Source organism: Camelus dromedarius, chromosome 15 (genome assembly GCF_036321535.1).
Source record: "Camelus dromedarius isolate mCamDro1 chromosome 15, mCamDro1.pat, whole genome shotgun sequence".
Taxonomy (NCBI): domain Eukaryota; kingdom Metazoa; phylum Chordata; class Mammalia; order Artiodactyla; family Camelidae; genus Camelus; species Camelus dromedarius.
Window position 1 is genome coordinate 62,154,341 of NC_087450.1, and position 12,445 is coordinate 62,166,785.

Genomic DNA, 12,445 nt, shown 5'->3' on the forward strand with positions numbered 1-12,445 from the left:
GGGAGCTGGAGAAGGTGAGGTGCCTAGAATTTGTAGGTCAGAGCACTAGACAGGAGGGAGCCATGCAAAGGATGGGCCTGGACACCTGCGTGGGAGTCCTTGAGTCTCCTGTTGAGTAGTGAGCGGTGTGTGCTCAGGGTGGAAGCTCTGGGGGGAGATGGGAGGAATGACGGGTGGGGCGGTGAGCTCACAGGGGCTGGGAGATGTCGAGCCCAGGACAAGCACTAGGAGCGCTCTCGGACACCGAGGCTCTCAGTACAGCCGGCAGAAGGGTCACCCAAGAGTAAAAGCTACTCTTAGCTCACCCTGAAAAGCTGAACAACAAACCTGAAAAGGATCAGATAAATCTGCCTACAACATGCCTGCCAGAACAAAGTATAAGTCTTTTTGACAGAAGGTGACAAAATATAGACATGCAACAATAAGAAATCCACAATATCCAGCCTCTAATCAAAAATAACTAGACGTGAAAAAGCAGCCACACGTGACCTGTAACCAAGAGACAGATCCAAATACAAACAGACCCTGAAACTGCAGATGGAATTTTCAGAAGAAAACCGTAAGACAGCTATTATAAGTGTGCTCAAAGATCTACAGTAAAACTTGAACACAATGGAGAGAGAAAAATATATAAAGAAGAACCAAATGGAAATTCTAGAGACAAAAAAACATGAAAAATTTACTGACTAGCACCAACTGCAAACTACAAAGTGCAGAAGAAAGATAAGTGAACTTAAGGACACAACAGATTTCTCAACTTAAGTACAAACAGAAAAAAGATTAAAAAACAAACACACTAGAAACGAGACCCCTTTGGCACATCGACTAGTACGTGAAAGGAGAGGAGAGAAAGTGAAAACCAGAAAGGCTAAGCGAGCAACTAATGATCAAAAATGTTTCAAAACTGATGAAAATGATAAATTCACAGAGCCAGCAGGGTCAACGAATCCTAAAAGAGACAAACACAGAAGAAAACCACAAGAAGGCACGTTAGAGTCAAACTGCAGAAAACCAGGGATGAGACCCTAAAAGCAGGCAGAGGGGAACGTAGGCCAGGCACAGAGGCGCAAAGCTAGGACGGCCACAGACATCACCTGAGAGACGACACCGAGCAGGGGAGGATGCAAGGGCGTCTTCAAGGTGCTGGCAGGGCAAAGCTGCGCCAGCCGGGGAGCCCACGTGTGGTGAACAGACCGCATTTCCAGCAGAAGGAACCTCTAACAAGGAAGAGGAAGTAACTTTCTCAGACTCAAAGCTGAGAGAACCTGTAGCTAGCAGACCCGCGGTGACTGGTACGTCTTCGGCCGTCTGTGGGTTTCCAGCACGAGGGCTTAGATCAGCCCAGGATGGGGGCTTTCACAGACCGTGTGGCCTTCCCTGACGGGATTCCTGCCAAATCCAAACTGCAGGAAAGGTGAGGGGAGGAGAGAATTGGGGAACGGGGTCAGACGGGGTGGTGGAATGGCCCAGCCTCAAAGTCTACAGGTGGGGTTTCTAGATCCACCGGTACCGGACAGGGCGCGCTGAGGCCCCAGTCCCCTCATCACCTGGACCAGCGAGATGCTGCTGCCTCTGTCTGTTTCCTTCTCTCCCGTCGCCCACCATCCTTCCTTCCCTCTTTCTCTTTTCAGTGAACAAGCTTCATACATATATTCTCCAACTTCCATTCTTTACTGGTTCTGAAAATTTCTGAACTATCGTTTCCCCACAAACTTTTCCATTTACTTCTTTAAGAACACAGACCATCTAAAACTCTAATTAGGTAAAAATGCCAACGTTCCCCTGCTGATGCCACCGGGTGGCCGCAGCGTTACACGCTCATCGTCACCGTCCCTAACTTAACCCAGAGACTGTGTAAGAGAAACGTCACAGAGAAACAACTTCATGCTTTTTACTTTTCAAATTTTATCCCATAGGAAGGCATTTTTAACTAGGTACCCACAAAGGAGCAACGTGGGAACATTTCAATGAAAGTGTTTCAGAAAGCTGACTTTGAACAACATTGTGACAGTAACAGTGGCACAGTGAGAAACCTGTTAACAGGTAAATCCAGCAAATGGCTGTCTGATATCCTAAAAGCCTGGTGCACATGGAGAGTCAAGAGATGTGTTCCACCAAACTTAAGTCCTCTGCGGATAAACACAGCACTTCCAAGGTCTACCACACAGGTTTTCTTTTCTATCCTGGGAACGAAAGGTCCCTTGAAGGATAATACACAACTGAAGAGACACAAGTGAAGAAACATCCAGCTCGCTTGCTGTACGAGAAAGTCAAGGTATTTGGGAGGCTACTCTTAACCCATATTCCAGTTTACTGGGTTTCCAGAACAGCCGCTGTCAGCTGCATGAGGAACGGAAGGCACTGCCTTAGGACCCAGAGGAAGCGAAAAGGAAAGGCACCGTCTCCTGGTTGTGCTCACACTCAACGGGCCCCGGCTGACTCCGGGATCCCTCCTTACTTTCACCTGGAACTGGGGAGGTGAGAAAGGATGCTTTAACGCCGCAGAAGGGCTAGCCCAGAGCCCACGCTTTTCACAGGAAGTTTTAAACTAGCACGGCCGGCTGGCACCTGTGTCTCTCAATGCGTGAACCACCGCCTCCCGGGTTTCACTGTGCGACACCGCCCAGCCACTGCGGGACACACAGCACTCCTGCCCCGTCCACTGGTGTCCTGTGCTCAGCCCAGCCTTTCGGGAACTAAAGTGAAACACCTCTACACATTTCCAAAGGCACCGTAGGACCCCGGGGCCCCAACACTCCGTCAGGAGCTGCTGGGCCAGACGCACTGACGTTAAAGGAGCTTAAGAGCAGAGTTCAGACCCCACGAGGGAGGAAGGGAAGAAACGGAAGCAGAGCACTAAGGCCACCTCCTCGGGGAGCAGGGGTGGGGACAGGGCTGGGGTGGGGGCACGGGTGAGGACTCAGTGAAAATCCTAGCCATCAAATATCCCCTGCAATCAGAGCCCATAACTGGGGTTCACTGAAAGACCCTGCAAAAGTAAAACTGACGCTCGGTGTACTCTGGGTAAAAGGTAGCGAGGGTGCCGAGGGCAGTGCCTGGTGAACAGCAAGCCTGCAGGGAGGACGGTTAGAGGGGACACGCCAAAGGGACCGGCATGTGAAACACCCAGAACCTACAGGCTCACACCTGAGTTACCGGGAACGGTGACCTGGCCCCTCTGCCCAGCAGCCACCCTCCTGTCCACAGATTTCAGCCCCCGGACCAGCCCTTCCCTGTGCTGGGCTTTCGGACCTGGCCCTGTGTGCGGGGATGGGAACTCCTTCCCCGGAGGGGACGGCAGGGCCTCCCTCAGTTTCTGGAGGAGAGACAAACGCAGGACACGAGGCCAGCACATGGCGTCCCAGAAACTGCTGATCCCACCCGTAATCTGGGTGGGATGAGCCACGTCTGATGTGCAGATGAGCCGGCCTCCCATGGATGCATACGGGAACCTAGAGAAATCCGTGTCACACTGTGCATGCTACGTGCTGGCTTATATCCGGTTTTTAACAGTGAAACAATAAAACGAACAGTAAATGTAATAATAAAAACAAACCTCATTAAACACTTTCCTATAACGTCACTTTTACTCCCCATGTAACTATCCCCCTGCAAAGGTGAGCTGCCAAACGTACGCAACCAGCCTCCTGACGGTGGACTTTCAGACGGTTTCAGACTCTCTGCAACTATGAGCCTCACTCTGATGGGCGTCCCCAACGCTGCTATTTGTGCATCAGTGAGATTATTTCCTTACAAATAATTCCTAAGGGCGGGCTTTCTGGGTCAAAGGGCACGCACCTTTGGATGTGCATTTTACAACTTCACTTAAGAAAGTTTGTACCAAATTATGGTCCCACCAGGGCTGCCTGAGACAGGCTAGTTTCCCACACCCTAACAAACATAAAATAAGCACGAACGAATTAGACAATAGAAAGTGAAATTAATTTTACATTTTTGATCACTGGTAAGATTGAACTTTTTAATGTTGATATTTACTATATATAACATTTATATATTTTAGCAATTATTTTGAAGGGCCATTCATTTTTTTTAACTGAATCTGTAAGAACTTTTCTACATCAAGCATATTACATGTAATGGAAATATATTTTTCCATATCTACAAAAAAAGGGATGAGAGATTTATCATTCACTGGAGCTCAAATGGTGCAAATAAACCGGCCACACGAAGTTCAGAGCTCCCTCAGAGAGCTGTGAGGTGACTGCCTTGCTGGTACGTATTCCTAAGCTCTAGTACCTTGCATGGGTTGCCTCAGAGAAACCACAGCGCTCCGAATTACCTGGTGACACCATTACATACATTCTCACGTCAGAATCTTAGGAATTGCTGAAAAATAAGGGGTTTTCGATCCTTGAAAGGTTTTACACATATACACATACAGCACAGATACAGATGGAAAGGAGCGGGCTGCGGACACGGGCTCACCCACTCACCGGGAAGGGTCCCACCAGCCCACACCTGCTCTGAGTCCCTCCGCTCTCACCTGGATGTTGTCAAACTTGAGGCCTGGCATGGTGAGGTCCTCCTTGTCCACGAACACCGTGCTGTACTGCTGGGTTGCCACCGAAATCAGGACCTTCCTGGTCGCCTCCCCGGGAAGCCAGGCGTCGTTTCTGCGGTCCATCTCGCTCATGCTCAGGGCGGTGGCAAAGGGGTCCTCGCTCCCTGCAAACACAGCCTGGATCTGCGAAAACGGTTTTGGAGACTGGGGAATTTCTAGAGAAGCCGAGGAAATGCCAGACTCTGATCTTTCCATCCCTGGGGAGTAGGAAGCAGAGCCCGGGGAGTTTTCTGCCCCCGGAGTGGCAGCGAGTGAAGACAAGTTTTCCGGAACCGAAGAGCCGGCGTTGGGATTACTGACGGAGATGAACGTGGACGTTGTGAAGGAGTCAAAGAAGTCGGAGGCCAAGGAGTTAGCGCCGGCCGTATCTCCAAAAAACTTACTCAGGCTGGGGCTTGGCTGGACCACCTGTGGAGGGGTCCTGGGCGCTGCCTCGCTCGCGCCGCTGAAACTAGGAGATTTCACCATCTGAGACTCGAAGCCATCGCGCAGGGACGGGGGCTGGGAGCCGGCGGGCTGCGGCTGGCTGAAGATGGTGCACACGGGCACGGGCTCGTCCCTGGGGGGGGGCTGCCGGGGGCACACGCCCGATGCCGCACCCCCCGGGGGCGCCTCTCCTGCCCCCGGGCCCGAGGCCCCCACACCTCCGTTCTCCAAAGTGGGCAGGTCTTCCGCTTCTTCTTGCTCTGGGTCTTCCTTCAGCGACGCTCTGCTATCAGGGGTCACGTCCGAGACGTCTCTGGGCGTGTCCTCTCCATCGCTTCCAACGTCATCACTTGGAGTGTCCAGTGCTCCCTTGTCTATGACGTCCTCCAGCGTGGGGCCTGCGGTCCCTCTGGCGGGCTCCATGACGTCCTGCAAACAGCCCGGGTCCCCCGCATCGTCCTCACTGTTGCTGGGAGAGTCGGAGATGAGGACGCTCTCCATCAAGTGCTCATTCAGCTTGTCCCCGAAGTGGCTAGAGTCTTCTGACACGGGCTCGTTCTCTTCAGACCCAAACTCATCTCCACCGAGGTCAATGGTCTCCTCGTGGTACAGGAGCTGCCCCTGCCCCGCCCCAGGCACCTGCGGAGGGGCGCTCTCGGCTGGCCCCTGGGCTGGACTGCTCCGCTCCGGGGTGCTCGGGTCGGCACCCTCAGCGTTCTCCATGGTCTCCTGAAACAAAGACAAGCAGCCGTCAGTCTCCTCAGCTTTCCATCTCAGCTACTGTTAAGCTGGTTTTATCTTATTAACATTGTTTTTTATTTATAAAAATGAAATCATGTCATTATAATGGTGCAACGTGTCATTATTTGTTCAAATCCACAGACTGCACGACACCAAGACTGCACCCTGGTGTAAGCTATGGACTCTGGGTGATGACGTGCCAATGCAGGCTCACCAGCTGCAACACGGGGGGGAAGTGGCCAGCGGGGGAGACTGCACCATGTGAGGGCAAGGGCGTCACGGGAAACCTCTGTACCCTCTGCTCCATTTTGCAGTGAATCTGAAACTGCTCTAAAAAATAAAAGTCTATAAAAAATGTTTATCAGTGTACCGGCTATATATTCAATGGTTGAAAATTCGATAGCCTCCATTTCTCCAGCCGTTTATTTGTTTTTTGGTAAAAGACACATCGCACATCTATCATCTTCGTCATTTTCAAATGTACAGTTCAGCGGTATTAATTACGTTCACTTTGTTGTGAAACCATCATCTCCATCCATCTCCAGAACTCTTCTCAACCTGCAAAACTGGAACTCTGCACCCAGCAAACACTAACTCCCAATTTCCTCCCCTTCCCAGCACCTGGCAACCACCGTTCTGTGTCCACCTCTCTGAATCTGGCTACTCCAGGGACCTCATGTACGTGGAATCACAGGGTGCTTGTTCTTTGGGGCTCGGGTTATTTCGCTTAGCATGCCCTCGAGGCTCACCCACGTCACAGCATGTCAGAATCTCCTCGTTCATAAGGCTGAGAAATACCCCATTGTGTGTACATACACATTTGTTTATCAGTTTATCTGTTGATGGTCACAGGTTACTTCCATCTTTTGGCCGCTATGAATATGGCTGATAAGAACATGGGTGTACAAGTATCTCTTCGAGACCCTGCTCTCAGCTCTTTTGGGCAGACACCCAGGAGTGGGATTGCTGGATCATTCATATGGCAGTTCTGTTTTCAATTTTGTGAAGAACCACCCAACCTATTTTCCATTGGTTGTACCATTTCCCATTCCAAGAGGGTACAGGGGCTCCAATTTCTCCACATCCTTTCCAGCACCACTAATTTTCTGTCTTTTTGATAGTAGCCATCCCGATGGGTGTGAGGTCTCAGCCTTTCAAACCCTACTTACTCCTCAAGACACAGCTGCAGTCCGCACTCCGCCTGAAGCCTTCCCGAGACACTGCAGCCTACAATTGCCCTTCCATCCTCCTGAGCTCGTAACGCTGTTTGCTTAGCTCCGGGAATTTGAGACAGTGAGACGGCATGAGCAAGAGAAACAGCAAGGACAAGCCAAGCTCCCTGCGGCTGAAGCTGAGGCACCAAAACGGGAGGGCGTTTGCGGCGCTTGCTACGTCCTGACGCTGGGCTAACTGCTCTTCCTACCCGACCCTCCGACAGCCCCGTGGAACGGCTGCTGCCACGTGCTTCACGGTGCAGCGAGGAGCCTGCGGCTCAGACAGGAGTGGCGCCTGCCCCCGACCACACCGCAGGTGAGCTGAGAAACCAGGACCAGTCGAAGCTGAAATGCTGGGTCGACGCTGGCGGGTGGAGGCCACAGAGTGAAACAAGGACTTTGAACCCTAAAGCAGTATTTGTTCCTTTCCGTGAGGAGCTTCCAGGAGCAAAAGTTGCGTGCATAGTTCTCCTCGTAGTGAACAAACTCAAGTAAGGAGACAAGGACTATGATGCAAGATGTGTGTTTTTCCAGAAAAAAACACTAGTGACTTTCAGCTGATCTCTGGGTAGGATTCCTTTTCTTCTCTCTGTCAACACTTTCATCAGTCTTCCAAATTCGCTGTCCTTCCCTTTTACAGCTGGACCACTCTGAGATCCAAAAGCAAGATTATTTTAGAGTCAAAGTTACATATTCTGGAGAAGTTTCTCATCCAGCATAGTCAGTTACTAATCTCCCCATTTATTACATGTTCACTTAGTAACTATTAGCTATAAACAAGTCAAAATGACCAAGAAAAGGAGCAAAAGCCCCTGACCCTGTAACGTTTCCCAGGGAGCACGGACTGGTGGCTGCTCAGGGACATGAGTGCATGCGCCCCCACGAGGAAGGCTCTTCCCTGGTCCTCCCCAAGCAGGACACGGAGGCTGAGCACGAAGACCGTGGAAACGCAACACCTTGGTTTAACCTCCACAACCACCGGACGAGAGACAGGTTATCAGCCGCCCTAACACACAGACAGGGACACCGAGAACCAGGGGAGAGACGGGACTCGTCTGCACTCACTGTTAGAAGGCGACACAGCCAGGAACGAGCCTGGCCCCTCCACATGAGCCCCTGAGGACGGAGGTATTCCCAGTGCTCGGCACCCAGGCTGCTGGACTGAGCCCTTCTCAGAATGAAAACAGCTCAGATCGTAATGCCAGCTCCTCCGTGACTACATTAGTGGACACTTGTGGAATAACGCAGGATGTAAGAAAAGGTACAATGCGTACAATTACAGGAAAAGGTAAAGAACATCAGAACTCACAAAATCACACAGAAGCTTTTCTTTCCATGCAGGGAAACTTGAGACAATTCTACTCGTGAGCAGAAATCGCCGCCAGTCAAGGTTAACTTGGGTGTATTACAAGACACAGAGAGACAGAGTAAAACAGGGGTACTTGGGAAAGACTGCCCACAGGTGACCCTGAACTGCTTTCCACCAGACGATGCAGTAAGAGAAGGCTTGTCACTGTCAAGACCCACTCACTACGGGGACTGGACCACGACCACAGGAACTGCTTCAGCAGTAAGTAAAGAAACCCAGAATAAATCTATGATTCTAAACAATCTGACCTGTGAAATGGACAAAGATTTTCAGAAGGGACAGTTGCTGGGGAATGTTAGGGAAACGTTACTTGCTGGCAAGGGGAACGACCCTTTCTGAAGAACAGGTAGGCAAAGAATAAAACACTCGGACAAGCAATTCTGTCTTTACCAACTCACCCAAAATATGTTTTTAAAGAAATCACTTCTGAAAGGAAGAAAGCCGACCAAAAAGGAAGTCTTTCAAGTCAATGCTTAAGTTTGTAACTATGTTTTCATTCTCTTCAGTAACCTTGTTACTAATCCAGTCTCATTTAGAAAATCAGCTTCCGTTTCCTAGGGACACTGTTAACACAGATGTTGCCCAACCCAGAGTAAAAATTAAACTGTTTACCTTAGTTTCTCAATAGAAACTACACATTTCTTAAAAACCACTGGCAAAGTAGGAGGGCCACAGAGACTCAGATGTAAGGCAGCACAGCCCTGCTCTCAAGGGGCCAAGCCCGGAGATGACCGAGAGGAAACTGAGCAACTGTGGCCTCCACGCCCCGGGAGGCGTCAGATGGGAAGGGACAGAGGTGGAAACGCATCTTGGGTTTCTTGCTTCTTTCATTAGAAACCTCAGAAGGTTCTTGCTGGCCTCCCTGACTCTTCCAAAGGTACATTTTCTACAAACAATTCTTACTAATTATTGAGTGGCTACAAAACAATGTTTGAAACCTGTAGCTAAGACAATACACCCTAATACCCACTTCCCTCTCCTTCCAGAGCTAATATTCTGAGATTTGTCGTACACATTTTTTCTTTAATTTTCCGCATTTATTTCCTCAAACAATGTGTTACTGACTTTTTTCAGTTTTTGACTTAATTTGCCCTCCCCACTTTGAGCCTTGAGGTTCATCCTGGGAAGTGGCGTGGGGCTGTGACTCACTCGTCTGTGCTGCTGATGCTCTGCTGTGTGACGGTGTCACAACCTCACTCTTCTGTTGACGGATGTTTGAGGTGTCAGGTTTTTGAATCTAGTGCTGCTATGAATACTCTTGTACACGCCTCCCTCTGTATGTCTGTGCAATGGATCACAGAGAATCCATCCCTTTATCAGATAACACCAAACTCTTCCCTAACTGCTTGTACCAATCCACACACTTAGTAGTGGTACGTAAATATTCTTGTTCAACATATTCACTACACTTGACATTGTTAGACTTAGATTTTTTTTTTTTATGGAAGGACTAAGGACTGAAGCCAGGACCTTGTGTGTGCTAAGCATGCACTCTACCACTGAACTCTACCCTTCTCCTGATATTTTTAGACTTAATATCAAGAATATATTAAAATTCTTTCAGATCAATAGGACAGTAAATGATCCAACAGAAAAATATTTGAAACAAAGATCCAGAGTGAAAGAGACCCACATTTCACAAACACATGTCCAGTGACTTCCTCAGCCATACAAATTGATTTTTCTAGGATGATTCCACTTTATACCCATGGTTTCTGTAAAATTAAGCACCTCTTTTCACTCTCACGAGTCCTGGTTGAGACAAAAGGGGTCCCCTTATCTATGTGTCATAGAGGAAGTTCTACACATGGGCACCATAAGCACTGACTGTGAATGTTACAAACAGCAAATCCAAACAAAATACTGCCCCCTTTCCAAAGTCCCCAAAATAAAAATCTGGAACAACCACTGCCCAAACACAGCATAATAAATGAAGAAATGGTAGTATATTAAAATGGAATATTATACAGCAGTGAAAATGAACAACCCATCCCATATTGAAGGCATCAATGTCTAAATCCCACAAACCTAATTTGGCAGAAGGAATGGGGAGAAATATAAACAGTCTGATTTTCTACACAAATTTCAAAACATGTCAATTAAACTATATACTATTTTAGGAATACAAAAACAAAACCACGGTGATGATACTACCCAGTTCAGTTGGGGAGGGGGTGGAGGTGATGGCAAGGGAAGGTCTGACTGGGAAGGGACATGGGGCGTCCAAGCCATTGGCAATGCTGACGGTAGAACACTGGGTCGGGGTCACACTTGACCATCATGTCTTCCATGTGTATTACATCCAAGCTTTATATTTCATAATCTCAAAATGGAAAAGCATGTGTATCCGTCCTTGATTTCTGTGTGATATAAAATCTTTGCTTCTTCTACTATTGGCTTAATAAAAATTATTAATAGACATGATATAATGGACATGATTTTAAGCTTATTATGTCAGCATCAAAATGCTTGCAAAGAAATCCGACTTTCTCTTTGTCCAGTTGAGTGCTTTGCACAATGAGCTTAACTAGCCTTAAAACATCTTTTAAGTACTAACTTTAAGTGGCTTAAATTCACTAAGAACAATGAAAACTGTTGCTGTTCCAGCTCCCTTTCTGGACATAAGACTCCGGAATTACAAATCTTCGACCTGTTTCCATGGAAGAACTATGCATGTAGTAGGGATTTAAGCATATATTTAGAAAAGCCCTCATGTAAAGAACACCCAGAACAGATCAAGCATTTTACATGTTTTCTCACTTAATCCTCAGGATCAACTTATTAAGTATCAGCTTGATCACACAGCAGAGAAAACCAAGTGACTTGCCCAAAGTCACAGCACCAGTACTTATGTGACAGGTGTTCCTGCTTCGGCTCTCCTTGTAAGGTTGCCGGGATTCATTCTGATTCAGAGCTGCGGATGAGGCAGAAAGAGCAGTGAACACGGCTCTGAATAACTGTCGGAGTCCTGGCTTCACTACTCAGTAAAGTGACCTTTAAAAATGATTAGTCTCGGCTTAGTCCTGGCTTCCCCATCTGTAAACTGGGATAATGAGGATTAAACAGCAGCTGATGCACAAGGAGGTTTTAAACTGTGATGAGCTGCACATACACAAACACAGCCATTACAGCCTTCATGATGACGCAGAGTGGTAACACTGCCTCCGACCAGGGACCATCCTGTTAGAAGTCACAGGATGTCAGGGTTGGATGAGTAGTGTGAGGGCTGTATCATCCTACCTGCAGTCCTCTATCCCTTCTCCCAACCCACCCATCACACAGAGGGCCTAACGCACTGCCTGCCACCCACTGCACTCTTCTAAACTTGTAAAAAGAAACAAGGAGTAAAGCATTTACATCCAAAAGATATGGTGTCTTCCAGTAGCCATAAAAAGCTATGAACTGCAGGTCCAAGGAAGTGTGTCACTGGGGTTAAACTCTTGTGGTAGAGGGTGAGAAAAACAGGCACAGAGCACATCTTTGAGCCTGATGCTTATTTTTAAGTAAGAAATGTTTCCAGTCTTTACAGTGTCTATGCTCTATCAATCACTTCCGTCCTGGATGTTACTCTGGAACGGATTAGCCAACACTGACATGCTTTTACACAAACCATCGCATTTTGCCCTAACAATACTGAGTCTGGTCCGGTGGGTTACGGTGAACTTCTAGCTACAGAGGAGTAAACTAAGAGAAATAAGTCACTGAGCGCCACAGCTGGGACCTGGGCCGCAGACCCCTCCTGAGCTGTCCGTGCCCAGCACCGGGGGCCGCCCCCGAGAAGGGCACACACGGAAGGCCTTGCTGCAGACCCGGCAGGACACGGGCGCGGGGCTTGGCCAGGCCTGCCAGGAGGCGGTGCGGCAGGAGGGAGAGAGGAGACCCCGGGGAGGAGACCCCTGGGAGGAGACTCCCAGGAGAAGACCCCGTGAGGAGGATCCGGGCAGGAGACCCCCAGGAGCAGACCCCCCCCCTAGGAGAAGAACCCTGGGAGGAGGATCTGGGGAGGAGACCGCCCCCAGGAGGAGACCCCTGGGAGGAGGATCCGGGGAGGAGGACCTCGGGCGGAAGACCTGGGGAGGAGACCCCTAAGCGACTGGGCCTGAGGGCCGGCAA

The 12,445-nt window shown here is 49.1% G+C and overlaps 1 protein-coding gene across 3 annotated transcripts in view; it reads right to left on the bottom strand.

Annotated features, from left to right (window-relative positions):
* The window catches only part of TRAPPC12 (trafficking protein particle complex subunit 12), a 52,158-nt gene that overhangs the window by 39,527 nt on the left and 186 nt on the right, over positions 1-12,445 (bottom strand). For 2 of the 3 annotated variants that reach the window (XR_010384319.1, XM_031466499.2), the window contains exon 2: positions 4,505-5,737. Coding sequence is in view for 2 of the 3 variants with exons in the window: in XM_031466499.2 (XP_031322359.2) it covers positions 4,505-5,731 (1,227 nt within the window). In the remaining variant the exon portion in view is untranslated. Of the gene's footprint in view, positions 1-4,504; positions 5,738-8,272; positions 8,363-12,445 lie in introns of those variants that run through there. The other variant, XM_064494753.1, reaches the window with a different exon arrangement.